At 37.3% G+C, this 13017-nt stretch overlaps 1 protein-coding gene across 2 annotated transcripts in view; it reads right to left on the bottom strand.

Annotated features, from left to right (window-relative positions):
* Positions 1-13017, bottom strand: part of LOC126248957 (talin-1) — a 288246-nt gene that overhangs the window by 97060 nt on the left and 178169 nt on the right. For both annotated transcript variants that reach the window (XM_049950492.1, XM_049950493.1), the window contains exons 13-14: positions 10798-10941; positions 2340-2448 (exon numbers count right to left, since the gene is read on the bottom strand). In XM_049950492.1, the coding sequence (XP_049806449.1) occupies positions 2340-2448; positions 10798-10941 (253 nt within the window). The remainder of the gene's footprint in view (positions 1-2339; positions 2449-10797; positions 10942-13017) is intronic.

The following is a 13017-nucleotide window of genomic DNA, read 5'->3' as shown; positions in this document are numbered from 1 at the left end:
TTCTCCCCAATTCTATTCAATACCTCCTCATTAGTTATGTGATCTACCCATATAATCTTCAGCATTCTTCTGTAGCACCACATTTGACTTTTCCACAGGGTAGGCAAAATGAAATTGGCCCAGAAATTATTCGTAACTGTACAAACAGTGGAGTTACTGTTGTTAATTAACATCACTGAAGATGCTGGAAATCATCACTCTTGAAGTCAATGCAGCATTGTGCTCGATTTATCAATCTGCACCATACACGTAGCAGCTCTGCCTGAGGGATAGCAGCCATAGCATTTTCAAGGCACTGCTGTTGCTCTTCCAGTAATTTTGACAATTTGAGTACACCTGACCCTTCAGTTTGCCCCATAGGTAAAAATTACAGGGAGAGAGCTCAGACAATTGAGGTGCCCAGGAGACTACACTGCCTCTGACGACTGTCGTCCCTTCACTGAATGCATCACACAGTACTGACAAGGTTATCAAGGCATTGTTTGCTGCTGCTCGTCTAGCTGAAAGTATCCACACAGTCATTCATCTTCTGTGAGGTGATCCACATATGGATTAAACAGTTCCTAGATGTACAAGTTAGCATTAACAGTTTGGTGAAGGAACTGTATTTCGATGCAGACACCAGACATCACGGATCAAACAACGATTTTGACATTATGTCAATGCCCATCAAAGTCCTGATGGGGATTTTCTGATGGATAATGGTGCACATTATATGAGTTGACCTAGCGTGACAGGATGAACCTGGCCTTATCTGAAGAAATGAAAAACTGAGGATTCAAAAGTCTTGATTCAACTTCATTCAGAAACTGCAGGACGAACTCGATATGCGAAAGTTCATCTGGATGCCTGAACTTGTGCACAACAGTAATTTTGTAAGGATACAGATCACAAGACATGTTAATTCCCAATTGCAGTAATAAACAGAGTTGAGATGCTGTTGGGTCTTGTTCCAGGCTTTTCTTCACTCATGCAATGTTTTCTGGTTTTCTAAATCTTTTCAGATAGTAAGGAGGCTTGTTCGTTACAACGCCATTTCACACCATTCTGCCACTAAGTATTCCACAACTGACTTTTCTGGAGGTTCTGACAAAACACTTCCAGTCTAAAACTCTTGCACAAGCAGTTCCACACACGTCTTCCACGAACTGCACTTCACTGAAAACACCTGACAACTAGCACATGCTGTTTTATCATGAATGCCTTTTGTGTTGCATTTAAGTTGTCACTCCTCACACATACTCAAAATGTGATGACACAGCGCAGTACTTGGTATAGAGCATGCAGGAGATGCACATGCACAGGCATGTGACAGCATCCGACTGATGCATCAAAATCACAGTTTCTAGCATTTTCTGTGATGGGCAGCTATCCTGTTCATTAACAAGTCTCAATTCTTCATTAGTTTCATTAATATTTTTATGCACATTTTATTTTGTCAACCCTGTAAATGTTATAGGGTAACAGAAGCAGAAATAAAAATATAATAGTACACCCTTATTAATTTTTTTTACTTTGGTACATTTCATGTAGCCTATTCAAGATTAATGAAGTGAGTCAATTGTCACTTTGAAGTTATGTTACATAGCTACTCCAGATTTCGTCAGAACAGAACATAATACCAATGAAATAAAAGGCTGCATCATGCTCGTATTATCAGACAGCATAGGAATAACAAATTATATGTATGAACTTTAAGATGGCAACTTTAGTAGAGATATGTAAAATCTATGACTTTCAAAGCATCAAAAGCTGGTGAAACTTGAATTTTGTTACATCAGTATGACAAGGAAGTATCAGAAAACCATTAACATAAATACATTCTTATTTCTCTTGTGGCTTTGTACGTACTGACACAGGGTCATCATAGTTATTAATAGCTTTGACTTGGTTAGTTTTACAGATGGTTGTATGTCTTTCCTTTCACCACTCCATTAAACCCGGAACGGAATATGTTCACCCCAACTGTCTGTGCATAGTATTATTCCTGTGAAAGTGAGTGAAGTTTTCGAAATGTTCGCAAATATTGCAACTGAGGCAGAACTTTGGTACCAGCCTAGTATACACCTAGTGGGAAGTGGAAAACTGCCTAAAAACCACATCCAGGCTGGTAGACACACTGACCCTTATCGTTAATCCACTGCGCAGAATCGAGCCGGGGCCAGTGAACCTTCCCATCCTGGAAGCAGTGCTTTAACATGCATTGCTATCTGGATGGGTCCTGAACATAAATACAGTATAAAAATATTAAAGGCTACGCCACTATGAAACAATACTACACACTTACAAGATAATTACACTTGTATCAACTACCAAAACAATGTATGGACTGGACTTACCTGAAGTTAATGTAACAACTTGTGCTGTAGCAGCATTCATGGCCGCAATTTGTGAGCTTACACTTTGCTTGTTTGTATCCAGTGTAGATTCCTTCCATTTCAGCGAAGCCTATGGTAAGACGTTTGCATATCAGTAGTAATCCAAAGAAAAATTCAATCATATTAAATTTGCTATAAATAATATATGTCAACAATATTTTACTGACAAACACCAATAACTACCTCACCTAACAATACTAACCTTCATAATTTACTGTCTTAGACTTTATGGAGTCATAGCTTGTTGAATGTGACAATACCTAAATCTATTACACAGCCCAGTCACAGTAATATGACCACCACCTACATCTGACATCAACGTGCAATAACCACTCACAGATGGAAGGTGGCAGAACTAGCAGTGGACAATCTATAAAGTGAGTCAGGGGGATGCGGAAAAAAGTGCAGTTTGTTGTCGTAATAACGGTAACAGGGCGGTTTATCTTATGTCTAAAAGGGTGTGATAACTGGCTTTTGGGCCAAGGGTGGAAGCATTTCTGAAATGGCTAAGTTTGTAAACTGTTTGCGTGCCGCTGTGGTTCAAGTATAACGTGCATGGCAAAATGGTGTTACCCAAACTAGCACCAAGGCAACTGTGGTGCACAATAGGTCACAGAAGGCACGGGTGAATGGTGGTAGCAGAGATAATCATTGGAGATGGTCGGCCCAGAGGAGAGAGTGGTATGGTCTGGAGAATGTTTTCACGGAATTTCTTGAGTGATATCATCATTCAGGAAGGCGCATTGGATCAACACAAGTATGCATCTATCCTTGAGGACCATGTCCACCCCTACATGTAGTTTTCTTTTCCCCCTTGGCATAATGGTATCTACCAGCAAGGCAACCAAAGTGTCACACAGCTTGCAGCATACGTGTGTGATTCTAGGAGCACGAGGATGAGTTTACCTTACTCCTCTGGCCACTAAACCCTCTGGATTTAAACCCAATTGAGAATCTGTGGGACCACCGCGATCGGGCTGTTTGTACCATGGATCCTCAACTGTGAAAACTAGTGCAGCTAACTACAGCACTGGAACTGGCATGGCTCCACACCTCTGTCGGTACCTTCCAGAACCTAACTGACTCTCTCCCTGCACGTCTGAACTGCGAAAGATGGTTATTCAGGTTTCAGACAGGTGATCACATTAATGTGAATGGACTGCGTATATTTGATGTGTTCATTCTATGATAAGATCAGACTAAACCCCGCTGTTAATTTCACAGTAGCCATAGTGTCTACTTTTGTCGAAGTTGAGATAATGAAATGAATGAAAAATAAAATCCATGTAATTTAGACAAGTTTCCATTTAATACTATTTCATCGATTGGATGCACATGCAGGCAACTGCAGTGTACATATAGAAACATTTTACAAAATTAATAACACTAAGGATACAAGAGCCTGCAATAAACTTTATACTACAGCTCAGTATACAGTTGATTAGGATTACAGAACTGTTGATGATCTCAGATTCTAAAATTTAGTATAGTGTGAAGCCCTAACTTGTGCTGCAATCAGACCCTTTAAACATGGAATTAAGAAGAACCTGAATGTGTTCCTGAGGAATCTCCATCTATGTAACTTGTTTATGAGTCCACAAAGCACCAACAGTGACTGCTAGAAGATCATGACCAACAAGCTGATAACTAATCACATCCCAGGCATGTTTGCTGTTAATATGTCAGACCTAGGAAATAATGCCTGCCTTATACGAAGAAGGATCAAGACACCCCTCTTCATATACGAATTGATGATGTTCTGGTGAAATATGACAAGTAGAGAGGTCAGAAGAAACAGGCATTATTTCAGGCTCTAAGCCTCAATAATGCAACAGTTGATGTTCAGTTTGCCCTTAATATTTAGAGTCAATCTTACATGCTGTAACCAATGGCTCAACATTTCAGGTTGCAAAACTGTGTCCACCACAATGGTGTCTATTATACATAGACATCATATTAAGGCAGGTCAAAGAAGGGCTCATCCAAGGAGACTACATTTTGCCATTCAGCCTGCAAGTGAAGGTTTTTACACACACATTTTAATCCAAGGAACTGCACGTTTCTGGACAATGAAACTTGATGCAATGCCACATACACCACTAACCCAGCATGAAATAGACTGTGTGAAGCCAATCTACATTACAAGGTGACTATCCTGGAACCCAGTACCTTTGCAGGTTGCCTATCCGATTCTTCCAGGGGCAACAAAAATTTTATTTTCAACATTTTGCCAAATGTTGACCGAATTTAAAATGTCTACTCATTAAGAAGTATGTTCTTATGTTAAAAGTTTAGCACAGTAAGACAAGTAAAGTGAAACCCCCCTATTATGCTTTTCAAAGTACTTTTAAAAAATGGCATAAAATGCAGTAAAATTTAAAATGTGAGAAATAACATTTTAAATGGTAAAAGTTACATATAGGACCCCCTTTGCATTTTCACACTTTATGTATAATACACATACATCATAGGTATCAAAATACTTGTCAGGGACTTGTTTATTATCTAATAAAAACCACTGGTGTAACTGGAACTGGTAACTGTCTGGGAAGTAGAACATTTAACTTAATTTCATATCATAATCGATGTTTTTCGAAAGCCTGCTGCTATCATTCATTATTTAAACAATGAAACACTCCACCAGTTATGAATTTTTTCATGCTTTAGCGAGATGTGTTTCAAGCATTTTTTTCTCGTTGTCAAGTGAAAATACTTACGTAAGTATTTTGTGTGGTGTCTGCATATGTGTTGTTCTGTGTCTCTTTTCGAGATTATAGGGTAACTGCACCTCCTCAATTATGTAGGAAACCACACATATGCAAACTATCACTCACACTGTTTGTTTGTGAAATGTCATAAAAATAAATATGTAAAAATTGCACTTGGCACTAAGAATAAATTCTCGAAACATGTCTTGCTAAGAATGAAAACATATGTAACTGATGCTATGTTTAACTCAAAAACATCTGAGTAACGGAAAGGCACTGAAGGTGTTAACTAGTGCTACAAGTGACCAAATGACAAAACATGCTAACATGGTTCGACAAAGGTGACATGACAATCACAACAACGAAGAAGCTATGCATGTGCAGTGGAGACAGTTTGGAAATGGTTGTAATTGATCTTACCTTTATGTGAACAAACCTACTTACTCCAGCAGCAGGAATATGGCGCAAATTGTTCCAACTTTTACCCCTTTAACGCTTCACATCCACTAAGTACAGCACCCTGTTGTCAAGGTATTTAACATAAATTATGAAGGTGGCAAGAGTCCAATACAAGGAACAAAGGGCTATTTACAATTTGTACAGAAACCAGATGGCAGTTATAAGAGTCGAGGGACATGAAAGGGAAGCGGTGGTTGGGAAGGGAGTAAGTGAGCAAGCAGTAAAGGAAACAAAAGAAAAATTTGGAGTAGGAATTAACATCCATGGAGGAGAAATAAAAACCTTGAGGTTTGCTGATGACATTGTGATTCTGTCAGAGACAGCAGAGGACCTGGAAGAACAGTTGAATGGAATGGACAGTGTCTCGAAAGGAGGATGTAAGATGAACATCAACAAAAGCAAAATGAGGATAACGGAATGTAGTCAAATTAAATCAGGTGATGCTGAGGGAATTAGATTAGGAAATGAGACACTTAGAGTAGTAGATGAGTATTGCTATTTGGTGAGCAAAATAGCTGATGATGGTCGAAGTAGAGAGGATATAAAATGTAGACTGGCAATGGCAAGGAAAGCGTTTCTGAAGAAGAGAAATCTGTTAACATCGAGTATAGATTTAAGTGTCAGGAAGTCATTTCTGAAAGTATTTGTATGGAGTGTAGCCATGTATGGAAGTGAAACATGGACAATAAATAGTTCAGACAAGAGGAGAATAGAAGCTTTCTAAATGTGGTGTTACGGAAGGATGTTGAAGATTAGATGGGTAGACCACATAACTAATGGGGAGGTACTGGATAGAATTGGTAAGAAGAGGAATTTGTGGCACAACTTAACAAGAAAAAGGGATCGGTTGGTAGGACATGTTCTGAGGCATCAAGGAATCACCAATTTAGTAATTGAGGGCAGTGCGGAGGGTAAAAATTGTAGAGGGAGACCAAGAGATGAATACATTAAGGAGGCTGAGAAGGATGTAGGTTGCGGCAGTTACTTGTAGTTGAAGCAGCTTGCACAGGATAGAGTAGCAGAGAGAGCTGCATCAAACCAGTCTCTGGACCGATGACAAAAACATCATTTGTAAGCACTACTTAATGGCTAACATCATGCCAGTGTCATTTTTCATCAATTACGTCAGTTTTTTCTCAACGAACATTTTGTCGTAAAGCACTATTCACAAATTATAAATATGTTAATGCAAAATCGGGTGCGAATTAACATTGTGGACATAGTAAATTTGATGGAAGCAATAAAAAATGTGAAAAGTGGGAAAATATTAATTCTGGGAATGTAAAAGCGGGGTTATGCTGTATTACGGTTAGAAACTGTGCATTTATCTTGAGGCAGTATAACTGACAGCACACAAATACCCAGACTTTATTCATCCAGTATCTGAGAATGAGTGACTTCCAAACTTTACATGTAATTTCAAACATTTGGAAAACTTTTTCTCACTGAAACTCCCACACAATGATGAACATGAGAAAATTTTTGCAAACAAGTTTATCGTTGACTATGCTTTCACTGTTCATGCAGTAAAACTTCAACATCAGACTTGATATTTAAATTTATTATTTATTTACTACCAACTTTATTTGCAGCACACTTTGCAGACAGTATTCATATCTACCACTAAATCTTCCTGCAAAATTATATCAGTGTATAACACACAGTTCAGAAGATATGAGGTCTGAAACATTGAGATGAGTGGAAAATTTTAATTTTTCTTAAAACAGAGTGCTTATTGTCCAGACTATATTCATCCATTGTTTTAAAATGAGGGCACTTGGCGACTTCCCAAAAACTTTACGTATAGTTTCAAACCTTTTCTAAACTGTTTAAACTTAATATGCTTACTGTCAAATATATCACATTAACTCCACTGTAAAGTAATCAGACACCTGGAGCTATTTTATACAGGGGATTAAGTTCTTTAAAGAACTGGGGTTTACTGGGAATTCAGAAAGGCTACAATCACAGAAGTCTTACAGTATCAAACTAACACTGGGGAAGAAGTTGTTTGGTCTGTTATGCCTATGCCCATAAAATGGCATCTGTAGTCACATTTTTATCCAGTTTTTGCTGAACACAGCAAGTGACGCTCTTCTATAGTGGCGTGTTCTTCAAGAGTTAAATCCACTCAAACTCTCATGCTGGTATTGTGTCCTTTAACACTGATGAGATATTCTGTGACATGTTTCCATATTGCCTCTTCAAATGATGACACTCCACTATCTGAGTTTGGCGTAATATTGAACTTCCTGGTCACATAAAATAGGGTGTTGCTGGGCTTAGCTGTACACTCCCTCACTGCAATTTCAATTACTTGTTGCTAGTACACTGTTCTACACACTCTCCATTCATTTAGATTTTTGCAGTTTTCACACACATTAGCATAGTACTGGATGAACAGAAACTACACATAGAGCATCAAAGGATCACAATAGCAGCAACTAAAAGCCTTAATGAGAGAGAGTCACGAAAAACACCATATACTATATATGTTTTTGTTTACACTTTGTTTTATTATATTACAACTAATTTCAACCTCCTTGGTCAGAATCAAGTACGAAGTAAAGGACAACTACATAACAAACCATCAAGTAACTGTCCTTTACTTTACATTTGATGATGACCAAGAATGTTGAAACCAGTTGTGCTCCAATGGGATGAAGGAGTTTTATGTTTACAGCCTATGGTAATTTCCCAGAATGCCTTTAATTAATTCATACATAGGACTTCATAAAATGTATGCAACTGACAATTTCAAATCATGACTGATGTAGAAACAGAAGATCTATGTAATATGGAGAGAGGTACTAGGAGAAGTAGAGCCGTGCGGGCAGGTCATGAGCCATGGCTGGATATCTCAGTCAGTAACAGCATTACCTGTAAAAGGCAAGGTTCTGGGTTCTAGCCCTGGTCTGGTGTACAGTTTTAATGCACCCAGAAGTTTCATTATTTACAATATTTCCAATCACTAATCACTCTTACGCAAGAGCAGATTAAAGAAGTACAGGTATTGTACAATAGTGATGAATGAAGCACTCATAACATGATGACACAGTAAACTTTTAAAATATATGTAGATATATAAAATGGTGGGCATTTACACAGGGTGCATGGAGAGAAAACTACCAATAACAAACCAGATGAAGAAATGTGGCAGAGAATATCATCAGGAGTTCAAAATGGTTCACATGGCTCTGCGCACTATTATCATCAGGAGTTGCTCATGAAAATTAGTGCATATGGAAAAAAGAACATCAAAAACAAACAGTGGCCTTAATTGAATGACATTATTGCTTCAGATGAAGAAGAAAAAATACAACAACAAAATATCACAACTAAGGATGACAGAAAGTTGTTATAGAGGTCGGCGACCATAATGAAGCACTTGTACTGAATTAACTGCCTGGATCACACTTAATATTATTTGAAATGTTGGCTCACAAGCATCTCTGTCCTCATCTGCAACACTTTTCTTTTCATGTGTTCAGATTTCATTTATGGGGATTCACTTTGTTCTTCTGAATTATATTGTATATATACTGATAACCTGTTTGCTATATCAAACAAGCACTGATCACTTCTTCCATTTAGTGTGTATCCTCTTATCTTTAATTTTTGTTGTGCTATATAATATTAATCACACTGAAGGGAAGTGAGTGAATATCAAAAATGAACACAAGGCTGCAAAAAATATCCTAGAATGACAAAAGCGAAAATTATTTTTAAATACACAACACCGAAATCAAACCCACATTTCTTATTACACATTGGAGACAAACTGGCAAGGTCAATACGTGTATGAACACAAACATTAAACATTCTGCGGGGGTGTGTGTAACACAATTTTTTTACCTCCTTAGCAAAACAGTATAGTACAGGGTGATTCAAAAAGAATACCACAACTTTAGGAATTTAAAACTCTGCAACGACAAAAGGCAGTGCTAAGCACTATCTGTCGGCGAATTAAGGGAGCTATTAAGTTTCATTTAGTTGTACATTTGTTCGCTTGAGGCGCTGTTGACTAGGCGTCAGCGTCAGTTGATGCTAAGATGGCGACTACTCAACAGAAAGCTTTTTGTGTTATTGAGTACGGCAGAAGTGAATCGACGACAGTTGTTCAGCGTGCATTTCGAACGAAGTATGGTGTTAAACCTCCTGATAGGTGGTGTATTAAACGTTGGTATAAACAGTTTACAGAGGATGGGTGTTTGTGCAAAGGGAAAAGTTCTGGACGGCCGAAAACGAGTGATGAATTGTTGGAGTATCGGGTTGATATTCAAAAATGGTTCAAATGGCTCTGAGCACTATGGGACTCAACATCTTAGGTCATAAGTCCCCTAGAACTTAGAACTACTTAAACCTAACTAACCTAAGGACATCACACACACCCATGCCCGAGGCAGGATTCGAACCTGCGACCGTAGCAGTCCCGCGGTTCCGGACTGCAGCGCCAGAACCGCTAGACCACCCCCGGCGGGTTGATATTGCTCGAGTGTCTGGAGGGGGCCATATTGAACATCTCTGAACTTGTTTTTGAGTGAAAAAAAACCTTTTTAAATACTCTTTGTAATGATGTATAACAGAAGGTTATATTATGTTTCTTTCATTAAATACACATTTTTAAAGTTGTGGTATTCTTTTTGAATCACCCTGTATTCTACAAATAATAAAGAACTCACTTTTATCTTCTAGTTTTTCCTGGCTCTTTAATATTAACTGTATCACTACCAGTGAGTGAATGAGAATGCCAAAATGTGCTGTTATTCAGAATCCACATTAAACTGCAAGTGTTCCAATAACTAGCTGGCTAACCCAGTTTCCAGTTCAGAGAAAGACAAGAATATACTACCTCCAATAAAATGATACCTAGCTTATCAAAATAACAAGCCTCCAAGTTTATTAAAACTTTAACCACATCAAGGCAGACATAAACAAAGATAAAAATTTATAAATTTGGTTTTGTTAATAAATATTGTTAATGATGCATGAGCCATGCTTATAAGAGTTTGTGAAGACTGTGGTACATTCAACAAATAAATTCACAGATAAACCCTAAATTTTGAGCTTTTGAGGCTATAGGATTGTTCTGCAGGAGCTGGAAGAAAAAGAGAATAATGGAGAGGTCACAGAGGTGGAGAAAACATGCCAGGTTGAGAAAGTTTACAATTACCTTACAAGCAAATCCACAATCTAATAGTAAGAAAAATTAATCAAAGATTTTTGTTTCTAAAATCAATTATGGTACTTACAGGGTCTGATCCTAAGGGTGGAACCTCTGCTTTAGTCTGTAAATCACGTCCTGCAGAATCAATGATGTCGTGGCCAGCACTAATAGTTCCCAGCAGGGCACGTTGTGGTTCTGTCAATACACTTGTCACTTTTGTTGTCTGTACCTGTACAAAAACATATAAACGTATCTCACCAAACTTAAGTATCTATTCCCTACTAAATGAAAATAATAGCCATGAGTTGTAAATTGCAGGAAGTCTGCACTTTCAACTTTCCACATCTTGAATTATTTTAATAAAAGAATTTTAAAATGATACTAACAATCTCTACTACTTTATGTTCCATTGTTGATGACTTTCTCACTGGACAGTTTGTGTGATTGTCTTAGCAGAAAGTTCTTATGATTCTTTGTGTGTTAATAATGTGCTATTGCAAGGTTGCTTCTAGGTAGCTTTGCACATTTTGTGTCATTTTATATGTGATGGAATAACTAACTTAAATGTATCAAGTGCCCATTCAAGTAACAGAAAGAATTTTGTAAGCAGATGTCCATACTACAGTTCCAGTCGAACTATGTAGTTGTAACAATGATATTGATGTTATAGTTTACAAGAACTTCAACATGTTGCATAACCATCCCAGTAAATCTACATATGGACATGGGCATCTGCCTCTGACATAATATATTATTTCACTGAAGCTACCAAAGGTTTATAGCTGCTGAGACTGGTATTGCATAGTTAGATGTGCAAGGATTTCAAAAATGAACATAATAATTTGCACGATTTCCTAAATTATTCCACCTTGTATATACCAGCATGAAGAACAACATTAAATTATGGCCTAAAGAAGGCATCAAAAGCTGTACCAAAACTTTTACTAAGATAGCAATAAAGATGTGATGCAAAAATTCAAAGTTCTGTTCAAGAGCATAATTGAAAGTATCATGTCTCTAAAGCATAAAATGTGTTAATGAGCATGATGTGAATAGTGCAGGTAGTACCTTTTAAACAGGCACTTTTGGGGCCAAGAGAAATCACACACAAAAAGCTCAGAGATTTTTGTTTTAATTCCAAAACAAGGCTTAAGACAAGAACTCTGCATAAATTAAGAAAAGTTTTACAGTAAGAACACCTGAAAATTGTATGAAAGTTAACAACTGATAACAAGGATTCCCATTTCTAAGAGCAGCAATGCAAACAAACAGATAAGATTTACTTCTGTGTGGCACTGGACTTTTTAGAGATGTTACTACGAACTAGCAGCTAATGGCAATATTCTTGAATGCAAAATATCTTCTTTAACACAGGGAAGAATTTTCACGTTCCCACATATGAAATTCAGTTTCACTCACTCCGGAGTGAAAGTGTAAGGTAATTTGATGACAGTTATTGTTTTCAGAGTATAAAACCAGGCAAAAACAATGATTTAACCAGAGCAACCTCACAAAATGGCAAAATATAGAGAAAGAAATACTTTTTTCTTGATCATCATCTAAAATGGACATATGCAAAAAGGGAGCATCTGGCAGTCAACCAGTTATTAATGATCTTATACACTCTAATGAACACCTGCAGCGTTGTAGATGAAAGAACCTAGTCTTCAAACTATTTATATTCCTATACCTAACACCAATGCTACTAGCAAAAAAGTGAATTTTATAGTAGACAGCTTCAACAATATAAATTAAATGTCTGTATTGAAGTGATACTTTTGATGATTTTTTGCAATTACTAGTGGCTATTTAACTATAAATTTAGTTATAAGTAGTAAAATACTTCGGAAATGTATACTGAACTGCATATTTTAAAATAGAACATATTGTTCAATAGTTAGAATAAACTGTACTGCACAAACTACAGTTGATAAATTATGTTCACTCCTATATTTGTCTATGCGATGAGCATATAGAATATTCCTTAGCTGTCATTTCTTCATGTCCTACCTCATTAAATAGCCACAGGGCAAAACACTTCATTTCCTTGCCCACTCTTCCCCCCCACCCCCAACCCTTCATTTCTGATGTGACCGGTAATACAATTGAGGCACTGAGATACAAAATGCGGAATGGTATAATGAATATTTTTCCTTGTAAAAAAGATCTGATTTTCTCCAAGCCATAAGTTAACAGCAACAATTCCTTCTTTTTTTTTCCTTCACTACAGTAGAAGAATCTACAATGAATTCAAGACAGTTGACATTGGTCAAATTATATATATGTGTCATTCCTGTTCGCAGTT

The sequence above is a fragment of the Schistocerca nitens genome, chromosome 3, assembly GCF_023898315.1.
Source record: "Schistocerca nitens isolate TAMUIC-IGC-003100 chromosome 3, iqSchNite1.1, whole genome shotgun sequence".
NCBI classification, from domain to species: Eukaryota; Metazoa; Arthropoda; class Insecta; order Orthoptera; family Acrididae; genus Schistocerca; species Schistocerca nitens.
Note: the sequence above shows the minus strand (reverse complement) of the source record. Positions and strands in the feature narration are given on the sequence as shown.